Source organism: Thermobia domestica, chromosome 15, assembly GCF_964235325.1.
Source record: "Thermobia domestica chromosome 15, izTheDome1.hap1.1, whole genome shotgun sequence".
NCBI lineage: Eukaryota > Metazoa > Arthropoda > Insecta > Zygentoma > Lepismatidae > Thermobia > Thermobia domestica.
The window spans coordinates 191,773,078-191,799,750 of NC_137468.1; the positions used below are offsets into that span (position 1 = coordinate 191,773,078).

Consider the following 26,673-nt stretch of genomic DNA (forward strand, 5'->3'; position numbering starts at 1 on the left):
CCGTCCTTAATCCGCCCCTGGTGGTAATTGTAGAAATAACTACAATACTACTAATAAAATTAAAAAAAAATAATATGTAATAAACTTATCCAGTAATTTTCAGTTTCGAATTCCAAATCGGCGCCATGTCCTCACCTTCTATTTTTATCTTTATTATCTTTGAACAAGAACAATATTCGTAGACATAATTGAATTTGAAGAAATGGAAACAAGGTTGCCACTTACCAATTCTTAAATTGTTATTGATTTATTTTAGTGGGAATGACTGTTAAAAACCAAAGTGTGTGTGTGTGTTTTATAATTATTTAAGGAACATTTACAATTAATCTGCGCATTCTAAAACTGCTAGAAAGTGTGCGTTCTAAAATTATCGGATATTCATTTATTAGAGTAAGGACATTATCGTGTATAGCATTAAAGTTTAAATTATTGTATGTCACGATAAATTATCATATGGCTGACAACCATGGTTTATATTTCATTAAAATTGTTTGTTTCTCAAACTCAGGGGGAAATTGCTCCTTGCCCTCCTCAAACGAAGCCCCTGCCTTAAAAGCGAAAACTTACGAGTTAACAAAAGGTTAAACTCTATACAATCATTTACAAGTGATGATATTATTCATAATTTTACAGTTTATTTCAATCACTAGCTTGCTCCCCCTTTTATGCTCTTCACCCCCTCCCAGGGGCACCCCTCAGATATTGGGAACCACTGTTCTGTAAAAATCGGTTTAAAAAGACTTAAAATATTTCGTACAAAATCGTAGAGGATTCACTCCCTAATTATTGACCCATTTCAACTCCAAACAGTGTAGACAACTAGGAATCCTTTGAAGAAAAATTGTCAAGTTTTCTTTTTTAAATCATTGTAGCACTCCGAACCATGTTGTGGTTGACTGGAGCATAGACCCTCATTAATGAGTAACTCTTATAATGTAGTTCTCACCGCACTATTTCGCCTTTAACAGGATCACTCCAGCACATAATGTTACTGCTCGTGTATGTTCTGGACAGTCGTTCTTTCAGAAAAAATGTTCCGGGGGGGCACACTTAGTATTCCGGAGACCAATGCTGGTACTATTTTATTTATTATTATATTGTAGATGTATTATTTTGATCTCCTCCGGGTGGCACTCTCAGAGCTCCGGGAGGAAGTGCCTCCCCAGAAAACATGTCTGAAAGAAACACTGGTTCTGGCAGCAGTGATCGTAGGATTCGTTGAGAAAATTTCCCTTTGACAGACACAAAATTTCTCTTTTCTTTTCAGTTCTTTGAGTATCCAATTCTTATGACAAAAGCTATGTGATTAATTTATCTATATTAAAGAAACTACCATGTTTTGTTTATTCGTTTGTTGCTCCTATTTGTTTTACTTTTTCCTTCATTTTTTTTACTAAAAAAACACAGACATATACACCCAGGCAATAATGGGTAAAAATTATGCTACTCTGAACACACACACACACACACACACACACACACACACACGATTGCTATCATATTGCTTCGTTTCTGAAGAGTACAGAAACATTAAAACATTTATATTGGTCAACAGTCTGTACGAAAATTCCCCTAGATTTTCATATTTTATCGAAAAGAAAAATTTCTTTTTCCCCTTTTTACTAAATTTACCTACGAAATCTCGCTAGATTAGGGAAATTTCTCACAGCCTAGAAATACTAGTTCTAGAACTTGTCCAACCTAGCGTAGCATAGGCTGAGTAATTCAGGAAGTAGCGTGTTATTACTTAGGATGCCAGTTCATTTCCCTAACAGTTCTAAAGAGTACGAAATGCTGGAAACCAGTAACGTGGATTGAAGAAATATATTAAAAATTGAATTTGGGAATACTAATATCTAAGCAGTAACTTTATGTCATTACAAATATTAATTTCTAAGTGAATACATATCTCCTATGTAAAGTACACTGTGTCGTTTTAATAGTGGTGACAAGACGTCTTATCCTTGGTAGTTTCCTTTGAAACGGGGAAAATAAAATAAAATTATTGATTGACAAACCTATTAACGACTACTATTAGGGAAAACATGAAATTCAAGCATTAAAAAAATAGCAATGTCACGTTACACTATCCGAAGGAGTTTGAATTTGTAGACAAGACATTTTCTCAATTAAGATTGAAACCGGAAATGGTAATAGATTTGAACTACATCCGGTTTTAGTAGAGAGAGAACGTATTCGTGGAATGTTTAATTGAGTGCAGAAAACCATTTTTTGCTATCTATTACCGCTTTTTACTCTATAGCAATCAACATTAAATTTGGAGTGGTTGATTTTCGACACTTCCGGTTTAAAGAGTAAAGTTATTATCTATTCTTAAAACGCTAAATCAATTCCGAAAAACGCGTTTTGCTATCTATTATCTTTTTTGCTCTATAGATCAATATTGAAACCGGAAGTTTCAGTGGATTTCGACCATTTCCGGTTTTAGTAGAGGGCGTTAAGGATGAAAATGAAACGTACTCTTTGTGTGTTTAAAATCGAATTGCAAGAAACCTGCTCCTTACTATTTAAGTTATTGCCGTTTAAGTCTATAGTGGTCAACGTTAAAACCGGAAACGGTTTATTTCTACCACTTCCGGTTTGAATATGCCCTCCATCAACGAAAACGATTTCTAACCTTTGGCCCTCTACAGTCTGGCCAAAATTAATGGTGACCCATCGAGTAATGCTTGAGATTTTATGTCTTCTAGGCGGACACACAGACAGACATCAAAAATATATAATATAAATAAAATAAAGAGTTTGTTTGCGTGTTTGTCTGTCTCTGTGCGGCCTGGGGACCAGACGAGTGAACCGAGAGTTGCCAAATTTTGCTCACGGGTACTTTGGTCCAAGTCCCAGACCAAGACGAAGCTTTTTATTTTTTAATTCACACTAGGGGGTATCAGATGGGGTATTTACCGGGACATGTAAAAGTAGTAGAGAATGGCCGATATTAGTGTCGAATGCATATTTTTCGCGATTGCTGAAATGAATGGTGAACCTACGACCGCATTAACTTCCAAATTCACCCTATTCGGCTGCGGGCCGGTAGTAACCGGGGGGATACCGAGACGTGTAAAAATTAATCCAAAATGACCGATATTAGTATCAAATCCACAGTTTTCATGGTCGCTGAGACGAATGGTGATACTCCCACAGGCGTTGATAGTCCCCATCGGCTGGGAACCAAGGGGTCTCAGAGTTCGTTTACCAGGATTTGTAAAAGTAGTAGAAAATGACCAATATTGTTTTTCGTTGTTCAGTTTGTTTATATAGATAGTTTATCTGGCCCATGCGAAGAATGGCTATATTCAGCTAGTATATAATAAAATTTGGTTTGTGAAACAAACTTCTTGAAAACAAGGATTAGCGTGTCGAAAGAAACTTGTATTGCGAAGAAAAGTACAAATTGTGGTTCTTTGAATAAAGAGTTAAAAATGAGGCTTTTTAAATGCGTTGAGTCTAACACAGTGATGCCAGCCCGTGCAGAAAATCCCATTTTGTGGGATTTTTTGATATTAATTATTCGAAAGGGGATAAAGGGGAATTTTCATCGAAATTTGGAAACATTTATGCGATTTTTCAATACATGTATAATCCACGATAACAACATTCTCTACAAGTAGAAAGTAGACATCCTGAGGCATCAATAAAGTGTCAGTGTTGTCAACTTCAGTCTGAAGTGTTTCCTTTCTTATCGGCAAAGTCCATGCTAGTGAGGAGTGACTTAATCCTATCTGATTCTTAAAAATGAAGTACACTCATATCCAAAATGATTATCGCATATCTATAAGTGTCTTCTTGTAATAATATAATTTGATAATGATTTTGCAGGGTACTTTTAATACTGATACTACATGTATAATCGGGAAATGTATATTTGTGGTAAATTTCAAAGGAAAAGAATTATAAATACGAAAATTAGAATGAGTAAAACAAAATGTTGCTAAATGGACAAGAAAGTTTTATTTTCGTTTATTTTGCTCTTACTTACTGTTCTTTTGACATGAAATTTTCCCCATGCATGTCTTTGCGATACATGTGTTATACACATATTAACATCAAATTATATTCCTACAACAACATATTTATAGACATGCGACAATTATTTTGCACATGAGTGTACCAAGAAACGAAATTTGTGCTCTGGTGTTTGAAGAAAGGAGAAAACAAAACAAAACAATGAATAAATGAAATAAACTAAAATATTCAACGAGAAAAAGTGAATTTCCGAACGTTTCACATGAAATGTGTGGGGTACAAATCTTTTCTGTATCATTCGGCTCAGTGTAAGGTGACGATACAAAGTTATGGGCTACATATCTGAAAATATGACAGAATAATCTTCTTCTCGATGAAGAAAAATAGTTATTCAAAAACTATTTTAGAATTATGGAAGATAGAAGTTATAATAAGTTCAGGGGATTATTCGCCCTGAAATTGAAAAATGATAACACAAGACATACAAATTTTAAATTTCATGTTATTATTATTTCAGTGGCGTATTTACAATTTTGTTTCGGGAGGGGCTTTGCCTGGAAATGTGAAAATTCTGCAAGATATTTCATTTACTTTACTATACTAAGTAAGATTTCGGGGGGGCTTAAGCCCGGAAGCCACCCCCTAAATACGCCACTGATTATTATTATTATTATTATTATTATTATTATTAGTAGTAGTAGTAGTAGTAGTAGTACTAGTAGTAGTAGTAGTAGTAGTAGTAATAGTAGTAGTAGTAGTAGTAGTAGTAGTAGTAGTAATAGTAGTAGAAGTATAGTAGTAGTAGTAGTAGTAGTAGTAGTAATTGTAGTAGTAGTAATACAACATGGGAAATAATTTTTTGCCTCTTGAGATGAGAGTTTATAGCGTTCCAGGTTGTCATCACTGGAGCAGCATTGTGTAAGCACGGACACATTCCAAAGGCGACGAGAGTTTTCAAAATATGAGTTTGACTAAACATGAAGAAAATTAACTGTGTCCAGTGGCGTATTTAGGATTTTGTTTCGGGGGCATGTATACAACAAAAGTATAAGCACTTACATTTTCCTTTTGGGTGTTGCTAAATTCTAATGAGGTTGTGAATATAACAAATTTATTTCGGGGGGGATTGAGTCCGATAGCCACCCCCTAAATACGCCACTGACTGTGTCGAACGCAAAACCAATAAGAAATGGAAAATGAACACGATATAGGATGTAGTTAAAGGCAGGAATACCGTACAAACTGGTTCGTACATTGCATAAATGAAATTATATTATGATGGACGGGGTAATAGATATGATGCAACGAAAAGAAAACATGATGCTATTACAAACAATTGATAGACACTGTTAAAAGAATAATTTTATATCGAGACAAGGAGGTTGGCTGAATAGCTGGTAACAATCATAGTACATGAAGTTTTATTGGTTTGTACCATCTGACAGAATAACTGTGAAGATACCAGGGGCTGATTCAGAGCGGCCTGCTGGGGGGTGGATAGGTTGTAATACTGCTACTTAGAGCTACTTTTAAGAGCTCCAAACTCTGGGATGGGTTTAATTTATATATAAAATCAGATAAAAAAAACTTTCGTCTTCTAGGGGGAAGGGGGGGCGATAGGGGCCATCACCCCCGGATCCGCCACTGAAAAATGCGAGTATGAATGAAGTCATTGACTGGCGTCAGACTCACACCTACAAATTTTTGTTGGGAGGTATCCCAGCTTTGGACGGGGGTGGACACCGATACTACAAACTATTACGTTTATGTACCGTAGTATTGAACGGGTATTATTCTGCCCCCGAAAAGACGATACGTAACTGTAATATACTTCCACCTATATTTTTAGAAGAAAATGATAGAACTAGACAGTTTTTATAAACGAAATAGTACAGATGAAGAGTAAGATCAAATTTTTATGCTATATCAATAATTTCCCTGTTAAACAAAGTATAGTTTTATTCACAAAAGTGTACCAATGTATGTTTAGTGAGGAAGTTTTGGAAGGTGTCCAGACCCGCTTGATAATCTCACATGGGTGCGTCTGATATGATGCAACGAAAAGAAAACATGTTGCAAGACCAAACAATTGATTGTCACCTGTGAAGATGCCAGGTTTCGGATCCAGGACGGACTTCTGGGAGGGGGGTTGTAATACTGCTACTTAGAGCTACTTTTAAGATTTCCAAACTCTGGGATTGGTTTAATTTATATATAAAATAAAAAAAATTCGTGTTCTGGGGGTGATCGCCCCTATCTCCCCCTGGATCCGCCACTGGAAGATGCCAGTATGAATCAAGTCATTGACTGGCGTGATAATTCACTATGAACTATGGCCGAACAGATTGTTTCAGTTCTCTGGGTGTTAGACTATATTCACATACGCAACCACATTCTGTTAATTCTAGAATTCTAGAAAAAAGAGTTTCTTATTCCTTAATCTAACTAACTCCAGGATTTTCTTATGATGCTGGCTCAATACGCCAATATACACAGCTTCTCATTCATTTTCTTATAGGCAGGGCCGTAACTTAAGTAGACAGGGAGCAACTGCCCCCAGAGAAGCTCCTAGCCGTTCGAGGGGAACCCACTTTAAGACAAAATTTTCTCACTCCATATACGATACGAACATGAAATTATAAATGAAGTATCAAACAGGTTCATTACATTACATAAACAAAACAGCACACGAAAGGTAAATAAAACAAAAATGAGTCGTGGGCCCATTTCAGTAAAAAATGTCTACTATTCGGGACTCTAGAAATAATATTTATTCGTATGGCTTTGAGATTTGTCAATATTGTCCCCTTAATTAATTTGTCATGTATGGAACGGGCCCAGGGGCGTAACTAACGAGACCGCAAACCTTGCGGTGTGGGAGGGCTCACAGGCTCCGGGGACCCATAAAGAGTACGAAAAGGATAGACATGGGGGGGGGCAAGAATTGGAAAAAACAACTTTTCCTAGGGGGTCCAAATACATGTATTAATGCTTGCCCCGCAGAAAAAAATCTAAGTTACGGTGCTGCTTATAATATGTGAAGCAAGTAATGTAAGTATGCCTCTTAGTACTGAGGCTTACAAACCATACAATAATTTACCGTGATATACGATAATTTAAGCCATAATGTTATATACGATAATGTCCTTGTTCTAATAGGTGAATAGACGATAATTTTAGAACAGACGCTATTTTCTGGCACTTTTTGAATATGCAAATAAATTGTAGATGTGCGTTAAATAGTTACGAGACAGTCATTTTTGCTAAAGTAAATCAATAACGATTTGAGAATTGGCAAATAGCAAACCTACATCCATTCTTGAAATTGAATTACGTTTACCAGGAGGTGGAAATATTGTGTTTATCCAGAGCACTGGCGTCTCTGGCATGTAAACTTTGGGGGAGGGGGCATCAAAGAGAATGATTCAAATATTACTACCTAGCCCAACCTATCTTTGATTCCATTTGTTACATTTCTGCTTATCTTCACGGACCCCCTAAGGTATATCAAGAACTCTGTTATAATAGTTTCACAATATTCCATATAAACATAATTATTATTATTTATATGTTATCAGTGCAGGATTTACATATGAGCTAAACAAGCTACAGCTTAGGGCCCTATTCTCTTGGAGTCTCTTAAAATTAAAGGAAAAACTGGATGTACATTTACGAAATATAAGGAAAACCATGAATATAATAAAATTCAAATATAGCAACAATCCTTTGTGTTGTGTAGCCTCTTTGCTTCATAAAAGTCACTAGTTTCTTCATTTCTGTATATAGGGAGCTACGTTCATCTGGGTACATAAAGGGCCTCATTAATTCAACAACTTAGGGCCCCACCAAACTCAAATTCGGCACTGTATGTTATTCCGTCGTTAGTAAATAAATTAAATTAGAATAAAATACTGAATATTTTGTACTTCAAAATATTGGGGGAACGTGTCCTCCTCGTCCCCCCTGCTGGAGGCGCACATGACTCAGAGTAGTGTCAATAAGAATAAAAAATGGTGAAGACAGTGGCGTCAATTTCGAAAAAAAATGAAATGAAAGGAAATCTTTGAGTTTTACGTCCCACGGTTATGCCGGTTAGGCTAAATGAGACGGTGATAATGAGTAATGAATGAAATGGTGGAATGAAAAAGTGGGAGGAAACGGGAGAACCCCGAGAAAACCCACGCACACGGTGTTTGTCCACCACAAAGTTCACTTGGCGGGGCTGGGATCGAACCCGGGACCCCAAGCACCAGAGGTGAACGCTCTACCACTGAGCCATCGCGGCCCCGCGCCAATTTCGAGTTCGAAACTGAAGATTACCAGTTAAGTTTATTATATATAATCGCTATTATTTAGTAGTAATATATCTTTTCTAATATGATCACGAGCATAACGAATATACGATAATTTTAAAGACAAAAATCGATATTTTTTTCTCCGAGGTTGGCAACTCTGACTGACACTTCGAATACGCTATGTTCACATACCACAAGAAACATAAGTTTCCCATTTACTTCTGATAAGAGGTACTATATAAATGATGTGGAGCAAGGAATAAAGATGTGTTTCTCAGCATTCAGAACTCGAATAAACTGTATTTACAAACCATAAAACGCAAGTTTTCCATTCATTTTCTGAAAGGAGATACTAAACATACAATGTGAAGTACTACATAATGGAGTGTTTCGTAGCAGCATTGAGATCGAATAGGCTCCATTTACAAATCAGTTGAAGCACATGTTTCTCCAGGCCCGCAACCAGGCACAGAGGTTTGGGGGGGGGGCATGAATATGTTAAGTGGGACAAAGTCATTAAAAATTCTCTTGTGTTTTTGTATTAATAATAGCATTTTGTGTTAAGGTCTGGAGGGGCCACGGAAAGTTTAGGGGGACCAGTCCCCCTAGCCCCCCTCTGGTTGCGGGCCTGTGTTTCTCTCTTATTTTTGCTATACACAAACTATATTGACTACTGTATATGCAGCAAGAAATAAGGATATGTATTGAGCATTGAGACCTCAGATAGGCTCCATTTATCTGAAACACATGTTTCCTATACATTTTCTTATAGGAGATACTAACTATACCACGTGTGAAAGAAGATAAGGATGCATTGTCAGCATTCACACCTCCTATAAGCTTCATATGTAAATCATGTAAAATACATATTTGCCATTCAGTTCCTTGTTTTATACCAAAATACCAGAAATAACTACATCTGAATTGCGTATTATCTGTAGAAAATGAAGTAATGTTGATTTCTAAAGGATTTTGGTTACGAAAAACTCCTTTTCATATTCATTTACTCTGTATGAGTGTCTGTCCGGGAGACTCAAAATCTTAAGATGGACCATTATCAATTTTGGCCAGAATGTAAAGGCTGAAAATTTAGGAATAAAGTTCGTTGATAGAGGTGATTCATTCAGTTGAACCCAAGATATGGACAATCAAAAATTGGATCCCCATGTATTCCTATTGAAGTAATTATATATATTATCCTTGATTCATAGACTACCCGCAATTCTGTTCAAATTAGCTGGTTAGTATAATGCCCAGGATAAAAAATAACAATCTGTTCATTTATTACAACTCTAAAATGAAACTAAATGAGTTTCTACTTGACAAATTTAGAGACTAATGTATTTTCTATTCTCAAGTATTCGTCCATCTGAAAGTAGACCTCATTTAATTCTAGGTAGAATGGTGTATTTAAGCCTAAGCTTACTAAAAATTTAACTTCTTAAGGAGTTTGGTTGACCAAAAACAAACCAAATTTCTTCACGTGATGTACATATTGACACTATTACTTGTTTGAATGTATGTTTAAATGTATATCTTAATTATCTTAATTATAATGTATATCTTAATGTATATGTTAATTATCTTTTCTTTTGTTGAAACAACCTCACATCAATTATTTTTGCCTCGATTTTTCAAAATTTTGCCTGCCATTACTGTATCTTGCAATAAACTTTAAAGTACACTAATTCTTTTTAAATGCGCTTATTTTAAAAAAAAATATATATATATATATATTGATAGTGAACTGTATAACTGGTCCAGGAAATACTTTTACGTGTCACTGTAGCCTTTCCTCTGCTACATACTCTTACTGAGTGTTCTTTATTGAATTCATACATGTGAATGGGAAATTCCTACCTACTGTCTCAGAAAGAGAAAAGACCTCATATATTGAATTCTATGCCATGGTCACTGGTATTTCTTTTACCCTTCAGCTCATCATTTCAGTGTGGAATTTCCAAACTTTGTGCAAGGAACTTACAAAATTTGATGTTTGTACACACATACTTATAGCAATTACTTGCAAGGTTATAGGAAATCCTTACGTTCCTTTGAGAAATCCTTCGCACACATCTTGCGGAGAATAGAAACATACACTTTTCAAACTAGCAGGTATGAGTTCGAGAGTCATGTTCTAAAAAGCTCTCTCTATGTTGGGTTGTTTATGAATTACAGCCCTCTGAAGTTCATTTTCCCATCGCCGAAACTATCCCTCGCTAACCAAAGTTCCAGAGGACTTCTTTGCTGGTTTCGGTGTCGGGAATCAGCTCCCGAAATTTGTACAAATAGTTTTTTTTTTACCATCCTATATATTTTAAAACAACACCGACAACGTTTGGAAGGTGATTCCTGACACCAAGATAAGAAGAGAAGTATAGACTAACCTGGGTGCACAAATGTTTCCTTCCGGAGTTGTACCTTACCGAATACATGGAAAAATAAACTTTAAAAGTCCATAGCTCCAAAACTATAGTACCTACCTCCACAACAACTTTTATAGAGGTAGTTGATAAGTACTTCAAACTATATGCTTGTAGTCAAACTCCCTCCATAAAAAAATGTCGTAAGAGTATTGCAGGCTTCTAAAACATGTATTTTTGTATATCGCACTTATTAGTTCCTAAGTGAAGTCTTGACCCGACTACTACGCTACATCATATAGTATTGAAGCTACGGACCTCTAAAGTTCATTTTTTCATGTTCTCGGCAGCCTACAACTCCGATAGTGAATTAAATAAATAATTAGTGATAGTGAATTAAACAAATTTTGAACCTCAGCTGTCTAGAGGTTAAGGAAACTCTATAACATTTAAATTCTAAACTCGATGCTTTCGAACATTGAAATTCTTTTTCTCGCTGGTCTGAGATGTCTCATGACAAGTAAATTATTAGTAAATTGATGAATTCACCATTTTAAGAATACAGAATATCATTGTAAATTATGTATAAGAGTCACCAAATGATTATATATCTAGAAAATTTTCGCTGCATATAATTTAGTAGTAAGTAAAAAACGTCTTTCCACCTCCAAAATTTTTGCCCAGATATAGTGATCAAAAAAATGTCCTGCTATTTCGACTTTTGTCCAGATATAGTGCCCATTAAGTTTCCTTTCACCTTTAGACTTTATGTGCACATCTAGTAAACAGTAAAAAAAAAATATCCTCCTGTCCCCAAATTTATTGTCCACTTCTAATGGCTATTGAAAACATTCCTCAACCCCTCTAAATAATCTCTAGGTATAATGATAAGAAAAATTGTTCCCCTGCTCCTAGATTTTTTGGTATGTCTAGTGTCCACTAAAAGTATTGTTTCAGCACTAAACTTTTATTTATCTAGATCCATTAAAAGTATTGTCCTATCCCTAACTTTTTGTCCAGGCCCAGTGACCAGTAAAAAAGTATTATTCCAGTTTCATTTTTTTGTCTAGATTTAATTTCCAGTAAAAAATGTTGCCTCACCATTAGTAAAAAGTGTTACTATGTTAACTAGCCTTTGGCGTGAAGGGGGTTATGCCCCCGGACCCCTGCGTTTGCTCGGAATAGGCCTCGTACCTCTTAAACCCACACTTATATGGAATTTCAAGTTTCTTTTCCTATTTCAATTATCCAAAAGATAAGATTTTGTATCCCAAGAAAACGCCCACTTAAATTATATAGGAAAGACCTTTAGTTCCTATATACAGGTTAGTTTTCCTACAGGTTAGTTCCGGAAAGCTACAATCATGCTAAATTTCATCATTCTAATCCTGTCGGAAGTGTCTAAACATTTTGGGGTGTAGAAGATATCCCATATAAATTTCATGGGAAAATTTTTTCAGTTTCCCACAAAACCACTCTAAGCTTAGAATTTGTTTCTTATTTTTGGTGATTTAATTAGGTAACAAAAACGTACAAACATGCCGAATTTCAAGTTTTTATTCCAATTCCAAGCACCTAAAATATCAGATTATAGATCCAAAGAAAGACCCATTTAAATAACATGGAGAATTTCTTTATACCCTTTTAGACTCCCTAAAAATTAAAAAAAATATTCGCTTTTGGCAATTTTTCCGATGGTTAGTCCTGAAAAGCTACAGTCATTCCAAATTTAATTATTGTAACCCCACAGGAAGTGTCCAATAATTTTGGGGTGTAGATGTCCCTTGTAAATATCATAGGAAAGATTTTGGAATTTCCCATAAAACCATTCTAAAGTTGGAAATTTTTATTGTTGGTGATTTACTTAGGTAATGATAACGAAAACGTCCAAGCATACCGATTTTCAAGCTGTTATTTCAATTCCAAGTACCTAAAATATTAGATTATAGGTAAAAGAAAAACGCCCATTTAAATAACATGGAGAATTTCTTCATCTCACTTTCAGACCCTCTAAAACTTAAAAATATTCACTTTTGGCAATTTTCCTTTAGGTTAGTTCCGAAAAGCTACAATCATGAAAAATTTCAACTTTCCACGTCAACCGGAAGTATCCCTTTATTTGGTGTCAGTTCACCTAGTTTTATATATAGTTAAGATTAAGATAAGTATGAAGTAAATCTGTAGAGGCGATGGAATGATAATTCATTTGTGCAAAAAGTCCCTAGAACATTCATCTTTATTTTGAACTAACAGATTTGAAAAGTAAAATCACTAAACTTCTGCCAACGGCTCATCAATCTGTACCTAAGGGAAGATGTCGGTTACTGATAATTTGTTTGAATAACAAAGCTTCTTCAGAGACGAACTTGTCTTAATGAACAAAATAATCGAGAATTGGTTTCGAAGCGAGAAAAAAAACTCATCTACACTTTGACATAAAGGATAAATAGGCAGTTTTGTTTGTATTTGTTCTACGTAGAATTTCGTAAACTGTTTTCATTTTTATGATACACAGCGTCAGTGCTGGGTTTACGTATAAGGTAAACAAACTACAGCTTAAAGCCCAACTTTGTTGGGGGCCCAAAAAATTTAAAGGAAAAGAACTGGATGTTCATTTTCCAAAAATAAGATTAAAATAAATAAAAATCCCCTTCTGCTAACCTGCTCTCTAAAATGTCAGTTGACAAAAGGACAGCTGGACATACAAAAGGCGTGATTACCTTCAATAAGTCGTCAAGTCTAAATCCGACTCTGCACAGTGTGTGTTATGTTTCATATTTCACAAATCATTCTTATTTATTGACTTTAAAATAACCAATTCACCATGGACGTTTCACGACAACTTTCGTGAAATTTGTCGATTTTGATGGCAGTTCGAGTGTTTTATTTTATTTTTTTATTTTTTACACAGTTAAGAATCATTGTTCTTAGTTGGGGGTCAAAGTCTTAAAACGATAAAAGATTAATTAATTTCCTAATTTACAATCATTCTTCTCTTGCATCGATAATTGCTCATTAAATCGTCATTTTAGGTAATGACATAAATTTCTTCCAATAATGGACTGAAATTCATTAGACACCTTTCAACATCATCAATACTTTTAATTATTTTTTACGTTAAAATTACTATACTACAGAATAATTATTTATAAGAAAACTCAGTGATATAGGTGGCTGAGGCCTAGCTCTGCAATTAAAGATATGAAATCTCAATTGATGTTAAGAAAGACCTCTTCAATAAAAAAATAAATAACGCGTGAGATTAGATTTACATCAAAGTTGCACCATCCGAGTGTGAAGTAAGGTCACGTGGTATTATCATGCGGGTAAAGTTGAAAAAAAACGAACCCTGCGGGGCTTCTACCCCCTTCGCTAGCTGACACGTGCTCAACTATGTTTCTTAACGTAAGTAAATCACTTTTTTATCAATAAAATTGTGTGTGTAAAGTGGGCTAATTACCACGTGACATTACTTTACGACCGAATGGTACAACTTCAATGTAAATTTAGCTACACCCCTAAATTAACAGTTTTTTTTATGAAAGGATAAAATGTCGGGTGTAGTTAAATTTACATTGAGGTTGCACCATCCTGCCGTGACGTAATGTCACGTGGTATTAACCCCTTTGCAAACACATATATATATATTGATTTTTTTTTTTAAAAAAAGTGAATTTACTTACGTTACGAAACATAGCTCAGTAAGCGTCAGCGAACGAAGGGGGTTAGAAGCTTCGTAGGGCTCGTTTTTTTCCACCTTAACCATCATGATAATACCACGTGACATCACGTCACGCTCGGGTGATGCAACGTCAATGTTAATCTAACCTCACCCTAAAGTGTCAATGAGGTTTAAACAGATAATACAATGTATCCAACTACTGTACAAATATGGAAAATTATTTACATTAACTAAAACAAAAAAAGTTGTGTAAACTGCAATAGAGACGTTTACTTCGTGCATGATTTACCTAGTTTTGCCAGTCGAAAGTAAAATATTGAACTAAAATTCCATTTCATTGCTATTTCACAGAGCGCAAAGAGCATCAAAGCACCAATTTCCGATAGAAGAATGATAAACTCTACTGAGTAGTGTCAAAGACAAAAATAATTCTTGGGAAACATTTGTTTTCGAAGTGTGAGAAGTTATAGAAGGTATTTTGGAAGTGTTATAACATTTGTTATTTTCTGATTCCTTGATTATGCAACATTGCAATATCGTTTCCTACTCCACCTTCCAGCAAGTGGACCTTTTGGTGGACAAACACAAGGCGCTTCGTTTCGGGTTTTTGAAGGGTTCTTCATTTCCTCCCACCAGTATCATCCACCTTATTAGCATCTCCCTTACCCTAGATATGTAATCGTGGAACATTAAACTTTAAAAGAAATCTTACAATTTTCAAATTTTACAAGAAGTTTGAAATGAATCTGTAGTAAATATGTACTGTTCATTGCTATATCCATACATTACATACGATATATATATATATTTATATATATATATATATATATATATATATATATATATATATATATATATATATATATATATATATATATATATATATATATATATATATATATAGGATGTTTATAAAGTACACTAGCCGACAGTGAAAATGTAACTGGAATGAAATGAAATAGATGTTTGTTAACTATATCGACCAAGCTGATAACGAAAACGACAATGAAAAACTGGAATTAGCTCTCGTTTCCAAGTTAAAAGGGGGGGTGCATTTAATTATATTTATTATATTTTGTTAGCATTCATTGTCAATCCCTTCCCATATAGGCTTCAAATCCCGCTGATCGTAGACAAAGTGATTAAGTTTCCTGCAGGAAAACAATAGCTTTGTGTATTTTGTCGCTATTTTTAGCCCGGGCTTGTACAACAACGGGGAGGGAAAGGGGAAGGGAGGAGAGGAAATGGAGCATGTTTCATTTAAGCATAGTTTATGTCTGTTACAAGCCGTGTTGTGTTCGTATGCTGGAAGAACGTGCTATTAAAGTGTAGTTAGTGCGTGTGGTCATTGTAATTTCTGTGATTTAATATGCCTCGCAATGCGTAAACAGTGCTGACTATTTTTGTTACATTTGTGGACAGGTTACATTGAAATCGCAAAGGTGACCAATAACGTCATATACTAGGAAGGCGTACAGACTGTACTTTGGATGTGAAATCGGGGACAAGGTCAAGCTCTGGGCTCCTCATGTATGTTGCACATCTTGTGTCTCGAGTCTTCGTTCGTGGTTAAACCGTAAAAGATCTTCCATGGGCTTTGCTATACCCATGATCTGGCGACAATTATCAAACCATGTGGATGATTGTTACTTTTATATGACAACTCCGCTAATACATGGTATTTCCAAGAAGAAAAAGTCTTCCTTGATATATCCTAACATCCTGTCGGCCATGTGAGCAGTGCCTGACGGAGATGGACTGCCTGTTCCTGTTCCACCTGATTGTGAAAGTGACGAGGGCGGTAGTGAAACTAGTGCTACACCATCACCTTCGAAAGTTCCTGATTTTGTGTGTAACGATGAGATCAAGAATGCCTAAAGATAAAGCTGAACTGTTGGCGTCAAGACCACATTGCCTTGATAAGACGGTAAATGTGACTGCATTCCGTAACCGCCATATGTCTTCCTTCCATTTTTCGAACGTGAAAAGAACTTGGTATTTTGTAGTAATGTAAAGGGACTGATGACAGTTATGGGCATTGACTATAAAAGTGATGAGTGAAGATTGTTCATCGACTCTTCCTAAATAAGTCTCAAATTTGTCCTTATGCATAATGACAACTTGTTACCATCGATTCCGATTGGGCATGCACCTTAAATGAAATAAACTGATGATAACATGAAACAATTGCTATTGCGATTGAACTATGACAAGTTTAAATGGTAGATTTCTGGAGATCTGAAAGTCATAGGCATATTTCTTGGGCTGCAACAGGGCTACAGCAATTCTGTTGCTTCCTGTGCCTCTCGGATAGCCGTGCCAAAGCACTTCATTATAAAAAGAAAGATTGGCCTAAGCGTCAATCACTTGAACCAGGACCTTACAATGTTATGCACGAAGCACTTATCGAATCCAAGAACATAATTCTCTCTGCCTTTCATGTAAAACTGGGCCTAATGAAAAACTTCGTTAAGGCCATGAACAAAACTGGGGAAGCATTTCTCTATTCGCGTAAGAAATTTCCACGTCTTAGTGAGGCGAAAATAAAAGAGAGAATTTTTGTGGATCCCCAGATACGTAAACGGTACAAAGATGAGCATTTCAACACCATCCTGACAGGTGATGAAAAGTTAGTTTGGGCTGCCTTTGTTCAAGTATCAACAAACTTTTTAGGAAATAAGAGGACAGAAAACTATAAGGATCTTGTGGCAAATCTTCTGCACTGCTATGATAGACTGGGGTGTAACATGTCCTTAAAGTTACATTTCTTAGATTCCCACTTGGATTTCTTTCCTGACAACTGTGATGCTGTAAGTGACGAGCATGGGGAACGCTTCCACCAGCAAATTTCAGACATGGAAATGAGATAGCAGGGAAAGTAGAATGCATCAATGTTAGCCGATTATTGTTGAACACTAATCAGGGAATCATCAGCAGAAAACTACAAACGTCAGGCAAAGCGGTTTTGCCTTCAGTGACCTTTCTCCGAGGGATAACAACAAGGTAAATACACGGATAAGCTTATATAGGCAATAACGTAAAATTTTCATAACTTCAAAACGAGAGCTAATCTTGCATTTTCATTAACATTTGCGTTATCAGCACGCGCGAAAACATAAAGATTAGCTGTTCTCATGCCAGTTACAGAAAAAAAGTAAAATATTGTTTGTTAGTGGTATTATTATTATTTTTTTCCTCTTATAATTTTACAACAAATTGTGAAATATCATATTGACGTATGGCTTCAAATGCTATCTTCAAATGCTGGGAGGGAGGTAATTCAGACAGTTGGGGGGTGCCTCATAAACATAATGGGGGTGGGCACCACTGAATTATCTATATATTTTTTGAAAGTTTATCATAAACTCATGATATACATATCATAGTCTGGGTTCTAGCTGCCCCCCCCCCCAGTTGTTACTTTCTGGATCCGCCATTGGCCTCGTGTACCTTGTGTATCTAATGTCTATCAGTGTTTCAAGTGATAATATTCGAGATACAAATAGGTTTTTTTTTAGATACGTTAAGAGTCAAAGGAATAAAGGAATAATATATATATATATATATATATATAAAGAAATAAAGAACGTTAGTTAAAACACCTAAGATATAACATGAGGGGGTAAAAGAGAGGGAATCAAGATTACCAGATTCTCCCTTCGCTACGCCACTGCTGTTATGTACGAGTAGCCTTTTAATCTTGAATCCAGTAGCATTTGTTTATTTAAATAGAATCATGCAAGTACATCACACTGGTGAAAGTATGAGCGTAATTTGTAAATGCATTAATAAATTAAATGCGGCATTTCTACTGCATAAAATAGAAAGGCATTTCTTTAAAAAAAAATGTGAAGCAGTGCATCATTTGGCACTTATGTGAATTTTGATGGCTTATTTGTAACTATAGAATTTCTCAATTTGATACTGATTTCTTAGTAAGATCCTACATGGTTTGTGAAATTATATATATGTATATACCGGTATATATATATATATATATATATATATATATATATATAAAAGAGAACGTACAAAATTTTGTCCGCTCATCACGCTAATACGGCTGAACCAATTTCTTTCATTTTTGGGGGGTTATTAGGATTTGGACCCTAGATGATTTTTATCATATCACTTTAATTTTTAATTACCAGTGTCTTGAGATAATTGACCATTCAAGTGTTCATAACGTACAAATCCTTTGTTATTAGTTCATCATAGGTAAAAATAAACGTATTTATATGCAACCCGCATGACCGTGTCACTCGGCGGGTTAACATAAATGACAGGCGATATAAAGCGGAAAATAGCTTGAATCTTCTGTTTAAAATTTTTTAATTGATTTGCTTATTTTTACAGACACTTTTACAATATGCCAGCACCGGGATGACCGCAGCGAAGCGGGGCGGGTTAACATAAATGACAGGCGATATAATGTTAAGATTTACTGCAATCTTCTATGGTTTTTATCATATCACTTGAAAGCGAAAAAGTAAAAATTATCTAAGTAACAAAGTTTATTGCGTTCCGGGGTGACCGCAGCGAAGCGGGGTGAACGCTGCTAGTATATATATATATATATATATATATATATATATATATATATATATATATATATATATATATCAAAAGAAGAATTATTTAAGCCTCGTGCAGTGGCGGATCCAACCCGGAGACGGGGGCCAAGTCCCCCAGTTTTTAGAGTGGCAAATATAATTGAAGCAATTATTCAGGGGTGCCCACAAGGGGGGTCTATGACGTAAACTGCGTCATTGAAATATTTGGGGGGTTAAAAGTCTTTATAAATATGTTTGAAGGGGGTGTAAAAATTAATCGAAAAGAATATTTTATTTTCGTTTAAGAACACCTACGGATAACACAATGAATATTTTTTTCTTCTGTCCTTTATACTACGATACTGACCATTTTGGTTACTGGTTGAAACGGTTTTAAGGTTTTCGGTTGCAATCCCTACCTGAAAATCATCTTGTCTACGCCACTTCAATCTGCACTTTCTCTGAACTTTATTACATTAGGGGATATTTACGATTTTTTTTTAAAGAAAAAGCTGGTAGTTTAATTTCGATGTCGAAAGCCCTACTAATTAAGTAACTAATGATCCAACTTTAGCTTGAAGTTCACGTGTGTTTTGTCCAGAATTTGGAATATGGAAAGTGGTATTTAGATAGCAGATCCTTGACCAGTCATTACTCTTGTCCATGTTTAACCAGAGTCAACAATCCTCTTTGATTAAAGCGTTGTTTTGATTTATATTTTACATGCGTTAAAATTCGTTACATCAGACCAGATTGATATTTGAATTAGTCGGTTATAGTAGCTTTTTTTTATGTAACAGCATTTTAAATGTTTTATAGTGACGACAACTTCCATGTATCAGTAGCCTCAGATAAGATATTTGTTATCCTGGGACGCTATCTTGAAACTGTTTCGGGATTTCTTTTTTTATTTTTGGATTTGTTTTTTTATTTTTGGAGGTAGTTCAGCCTGAATTTTAGCCAGTGTTCTTTGGATTTTGCTTTGCTGAGAACTGTTTATGGTTCGCAGGCAGAATTTTGTATTTGAACTTAAAACTATGGATAGTAGAACAGACGATTTGGCAAGAGAAAGTATTTGTATATACATAACATTTAGATTTGAATTGTCATAATTATAGATCAGGCTGGGAAGGAGGTAATTCAGACAGTTGGGGGGTGCCTCATAAACATAATGGGGGTGGGCACCACTGAATTATCTATATATTTTTTGAAAGTTTATCATAAACTCATGATATACATATCATAGTCTGGGTTCTAGCTGCCCCCCCCCCAGTTGTTACTTTCTGGATCCGCCATTGGCCTCGTGTACCTTGTGTATCTAATGTCTATCAGTGTTTCAAGTGATAATATTCGAGATACAAATAGGTTTTTTTTAGATACGTTAAGAGAGTCAAAGGAATAAAGAAATAATATATATATATATATATATATATATATATATATATATATATATATATATATATATATATATATAAAGAAATAAAGAACGTTAGTTAAAACACCTAAGATATAACATGAGGGGGTAAAAGAGAGGGAATCAAGATTACCAGATTCTCCCTTCGCTACGCCACTGCTGTTATGTACGAGTGGCCTTTTAATCTTGAATCCAGTAGCATTTGTTTATTTAAATAGAATCATGCAAGTACATCACACTGGTGTAAGTATGAGCGTAATTTGTAAATGCATTAATAAATTAAATGCGGCATTTCTACTGCATAAAATAGAAAGGCATCATTTGGCACTTATGTGAATTTTGATGGACACACTTTAGTGTATGTTTTTTTTTTCTGTTTTAACATAGATTAGCGTTTAACTTGATTCAGAAATGTGTCGTATAAGAACTCGTCAATAGTAAAAAGTGTAATATGTGAGTTTGTGGGAGGAGGGGGGAAACTCGACAAAATTGATACCATATTTTGTGAGAAATTAGCTGTAACACTTTAAAACAATCACATATGTAAGTCTGTGAATGGCAAATTGAGAATCAAAATCTCTTATAGTTTAATTAAGAAATATTTTAAATGGAATAGTAGTAGTAATAGTAATCAACGAATAGACCATTCGTTGAATGGAGAATTCCGCCTACTCACATGGGTCATGTCTTGGCCTGAATCTCTGCTCGTGAGCCCCTCCCTCGGTTCTGGTTCACTTAGAGAGTTCTCCTAAACGCCTACGCTGCATAACTCAAGGCCCTGTAAACCAAACCTTTGGCTGCAACTTGGTTCCGCAGGTGTCGTCGAATGGAATGGTTCATCTTGTTGATGCGATCCGGATCACTCATTTTTCTTCAAAATTTTCCCCAAATAATGATTTCTTGTTAATTTTTAATAATAATGATAGTAAATTTGAGTTTCTTTAAATATATATATATGTATATATGTATACACTTCTACTTGCACAGAAATAATTGAGAAAGTATACCATTGTATTGGATATGGAAACGAATTCGAATGTCTTTTACTTTTTCATTCTTAAAGTTGAGTCCCTTAAAACTCAGAAGAGCACAGAACAATATTTTGTTAATAAAATGAATTTTGCCGTAAGATAATGATAATTTTTTCCCTTCAGATTAACATCACTTTTGTGCGGATACGAAAATTTCCTCCTTGTTGTTAGAAATACTGTAGATTCATTGAACATATCACATGCCAAATTTGTATCCATCACAGAAGAAAAAAAATATATATATCAATAATCTTGACGCCTCACACAGTATGTTTGATCAAAGTACGGAAAACACACTTTTCACACAGTATATTGAATAAACAATACGACTGTTGGATGTTAACATTTTGTCAAATTCATTCTGATACTCCCGTCGCTTGGAGTGGACGAAGCCACACCCGATCAGAGTCGGATCCCATCACTGTACGACGGCGACTCACGCATAGAATCATCCATTTCAAGAATTTTTGGTGACCAACGACATCGAGGAACCGTATCCTGAGTCCTGAGAGTCACACATCATTTTTAGAAAATCAACATAACGATCACAACACTTGCACTTCGCTAGGGAGCCACGGAGATCATAACCAAACTATCTGATGGGTAAGATGCGGTGGTAGGGGGGTGCAGCATCACCACCAGAAGGCGATTAACAGGCCACGAAGAGAACACTGTCGAGTTGGGTTGGTCGGAATCACACGCTTATGAGATGTATATTCTTCGAGGGCCGTGGTGTTTGGAGCCACTTATTCACTAGCGGGCCGAGAAGTGTGATAACGGGAAAGAATTCCCCAGAAGAGAAAGAGAGGGTGAACTAACATCTAGCAGTAGAAACATACACGCTTTTACACACACACACACACACTCATCCGCGACACAGAGACAGACGATCGTCGATTGGCACCTGTAGTGTTGTGTGTTATATGCACATGCACAAAATAGAAATGGTTACCTCTCTTGCCATCACGGCATGACCCGACGGGGAGAGGGGTTTCGTCCCAGGCTGAGGGGGTCTTCTAGCCCAGAATCTACTCGTAGACCGTCCGTCCCACCTGGCTACTCCATTCCTTCCGCCGGCTGCTGCTACAGCCCTGCCATCTACCGGACGATCGATTCCGCATCTCGTGCTGGTGTGCGGTGAAAGAGAAAGAGGGATGACCGAACGCCAGAAGAGCAGCGCGGGCGGGGGTTAAAGCGGAGGGCGTTTTGGTTGAAGCGCGCGTGCGAGGGGTTCCACTGTTGCCACATCTTATCTTCTTTTCTCTTTGTCTTTTTCCTATCATGCGTTTCCTCTGTTTCACTCCTTTCTTGATTCCAACATCACTAGACAAATTATCTTTGACTTCTTATATTAAAAATTTCATCCTAAACAAAATGCAGAAAGAAAAAAAAGAAAGTCACAAGTGTACGTATATCTTTAGTGCGATAACCAATAAGATAAGATGAAAGTTTTCTGTTAAAGTTTCAGTTCACGCATTCTATTCTCCCCCTTTTCTGCTAGAAGTTAAGAAAACATAGACAACATGCAAAAACGAGTGGACCCGTAACGCTACCTTAAGGGACTCCTCTTAAATTTTTATCTCTAACATTCCGATTTCTCGCTTCATTTTCTACTGCTCTGCCCGTCTCAAAAACATAGTTGTGTATGTTTTGACTTGATGCTGCTGTTGAGTAAGTGAGCGAATCTCTGCCTTTTTTCCCTTAAAAACACATCCCGACGCCCCTATTTTAGAGCGTGCGCCACACCCCATCATCAGAAAACGCAGTGTATGTACCATCCACCCTTGGCCGAGTATAGGACACGCCTATAATGTTTTTGGGGAGAAGTTGAAGGCAGAGGTGTTTTATGAAGGACGATCGGGGACAGAGGGGGGCTCTCACTTTTTTTTTCGGAAATACAGCAGGGGATGCTGACTTGGGGGAGGAAAGTATAAAGGTTGACCTCTAAAACCTAGGCGGCACGTGTCAACCCAAATATACGTTCGTGTGTGTGTGCGTGTGTGTGTGTGTGTGCACGTGTACGCGTAACGCGGAAGGAGCGTATAAAAGGATGATCACGGGACTCTGATGGCACAAATATTGCAAATATTTAATGTTTGTGACCTTGACCTAATTTTCATCTATTACTCTTATTTTTTCACACCATGACTCCTTCTCACAACTTTTTTATTTTTTTAATAATGAGGGCATTTTGTATTATTATTGTTTCTTATGCGCTGGTTTTATTGTAGTTGCTGCAAAATAAAACTAACAAAGCTTCCATTGGAAGGCACATCTCAATATCGCAACTAAACTAGGAAATGTATCATAATGTAAGCACTGTAATTAATACACTAACTTTATGGTTTATGGACATGGGCGCCCCAAGGGGAGACAGGGGGGCTGTTCCCCCTGGCTCATGGAAATATCGCTGGATGATCAGTGCTGTGCCGTGGAAAATCAGCGCCCGGGGCGAGAGTATACGACGACGTCCCACCCATCCCGTACATATGAGTGAGGTCCACAGACCAGCCACGAAGCGCCACCATTTTGAAAATTCTCAAAAATAAACCCTGCTTTTTCTTGATTTTGAGCACTTTTTATTACTTTTTCCTTTCCATTTATATATATTCTTTTTCCTCCCGAATTTAGCGCCCCTTTATTTCGGCGCCCAGAGCCATCGCCTCGCTCGCCTCCCCCCTTCGACTCTGTACTGTGCATGATTATAGCAATAACTTTAATGTCTCAGAATTTTCTTAATACAAGTAAAAAATATAAACGGTAAAACAGAAACCAAGGAGATGCTTCTCCTAGAAAATTTTCCTCGGCTGCTCTTGCTTATAGAATAGGAAGTGTCATCGCCGGACGAATGATGATCTACCCTTGTCATATCCTGCGATAAATAATCATTTTCAGTAGGCTAGTAACGCTGAAAAGTTACGTGGTAATAATTGTTGACGCTCCAACTAACTTCTTTGTCTTAGCATAGTAATTAGCGGATTTTTTTTATCGTCCATAAATAGTAATAGTTTGCTTCTCCTCTCTCTTTGTGCTTTCACCTTATCTTCTACCTATAAAATATTCATTTGGTACTTTATTATTATTGGGTACCCATAATCTCCGATATAGGTTTCTCTCAGCTTTCATCTCATCTACAAATTATCTGCTCACGCTAGCGATATCTCTTGGCGTCAGGCAAGGGACAGCTCAGCTAGTGACAACTGTTAGTCAGACTGTAAACTATTATGAATTAGCGTAGCTGATAGACTGAAGCATCTTGCCTTCAGAATAAAGATCAAGAATATCTAAATGTTTTTGCCTGTATGTTTATGCAACCCATAAGTCTCACATGTTCCTCAGTTTGCATATTAATGTTGCTCAGCGACTGAAATGTTTTTCTATTACTGAGATATATTCAGAGAACAACGACTGAGATACACCTGCTGTTACGTAAGAGGATATGCTTAAGCGTAATGTAGCTTGATTGGATAAGGGCTTAGCGACAGCCGTGAGGCTATATGAGACGTGAACCTATACCTTAACGTGGAGATAAGGATGAGGAAAAACCAGTTTTTATAACTGGAAATCGGTTTGTAGAAGGACCGAAAAACTAGTTTTTTTTTCACTGAGAACCGAAACTGGTTTTGATAAATAATCAAACCGGTTTTAAACAAAAAACTGAAAAATTAGTTTTTGTGACCACTACTGCGTTGGATTTGAACCACATTATCTATCACTGGGTATCAGTGCTTCTTTCAGACATGTGTTTGGAGGGCACTGCCCCCAAGAAGCTCTGAGAGTGCCTTCTTTTAGAAGACCAAAATAATACGTCTATAATATAATAATAAATAGAATAGTACAGTGTGAAAATAATATAGAGTAAAGGGGGGGGGCGAATTCGGACAGTTCAGATATTTTGTATTGTAGCCATCTTAATTCAGCGGAGAGAGCCACTATGTTCTGGTCAAATATTCTTTGGCGTTTAGTCTACACATAACACATGACAATAAAATGCTAGCCTGTTGTTCTTAATAATGGCATTCAGCAGAAGAAAATACGCCATTTTGCTGGAAATCCCGAAAGAGGTGGGTGAATCCGGACACTAGGGGAGGCAAATCCGGACGAAGTAGAAAATATTCTTAAAATCAAAATAAGGTTATCATCAGACACATTAAATGCGATATCAACACTTACCTTATGTGTGTTTTCTTAATACAAATGACTTATAACTAAGGATAAGAAATATTATACAGGCTCATTTCCATGTCTAAACATATACAAAAACTCAACAGGATGTGTATCTTACCTGATTCTGAATGAAAAAGTCAAAATTTGAACTTTTCTGAGTAAAGACCTTAAACACTAGATTTCTAATAATCTAATGACTATTGTTTAATTAAACGTGAATCATACAATCTAGTTAGCCACAGTATGGTTACCTACACTACATTAGAGATTATACTACATAATTTCTTGCAATAGAAACGCTGTTGAAATATGAGCAGTTCAAGTTAAATGCACTTTCCATATACAAATGAACAATTAACACCACCACCAACACATCTTACATGATACCATATTTTGCATTTTGTGCATTCTATCCAAGGACCATATTTATGAGTCACATGCATAATAATTTTTACCACAGAAGCTACAGTTACCACAATCACTTGTTTTGCTCGATGCACCAGCAATTTCTTCTGTAAAATGCAATTTCTTTCCACAGGTAAATCGTTCGCCTGGCGATTCCCTTGTGCTATGTTCCTTTTCTTCTTGCGTTAGTTGGACAACAGATTTTCCTTCCGCTTTTTCTAGCACTTTTGTCGATCTGTTGTGAGCTGCAAGCCCGATTTGTCCACATTATACATCCGTTCGGGGTGATTCCATAACGATGTTTCTGTAGAAGTTTCTCTCAATTACTCATAGAAATGGATCATAATTTCTTTATTAAACCCATGCACCCTTGCATTGGATAGGTCTAGTGGTTTTCTCAGAGACAAATTGTGCTTCTTGAAAAATGAGAACCATGCAGAACCAGCTAATCATTTGTTTGTGTTAAAGGAATGTTGAATATTTTGTACGGAAATAAAATCAAAGGCCAACTTTTGCATATCGTGGGAGGTAAGAACAAATCCTCTCTTTTGTAAAATAGAAATTCTTTTTTCAAGTATTTTTTTCTACTGCAGCACTAATAACACTTTGAAGTGCAGCCTTTCTAATTGGAAGCTCTTGTTTAATTTCTTCTGTTAGTCACGCAAAGGAGATTTGGGAACATTAAACTTTTCAGTTGCTTCCCGGATTGACATGACTCTCCTAGACGTAGCCACAGCTTTGTAAAGTCATCGTCTGCCCATGGCTTATGTTGTTTCCTT

The 26,673-nt window shown here is 36.2% G+C and overlaps 1 protein-coding gene across 2 annotated transcripts in view; it reads right to left on the reverse strand.

Annotated features, from left to right (window-relative positions):
* Drep2 (DNA fragmentation factor-related protein 2) overlaps positions 1–22,446 on the reverse strand; it is a 251,070-nt gene extending 228,624 nt beyond the window's left edge. The window contains exon 1 of one of the 2 annotated variants that reach the window (XM_081740609.1): positions 22,275–22,446. In XM_081740609.1, coding sequence (XP_081596735.1) covers positions 22,275–22,286 — 12 coding nt within the window. In that variant the 5' untranslated portion in view covers positions 22,287–22,446. Of the gene's footprint in view, positions 1–20,967; positions 22,248–22,274 lie in introns of those variants that run through there. The other variant, XM_081740608.1, reaches the window with a different exon arrangement.
* Positions 22,447–26,673: the final 4,227 nt, after the last annotated feature.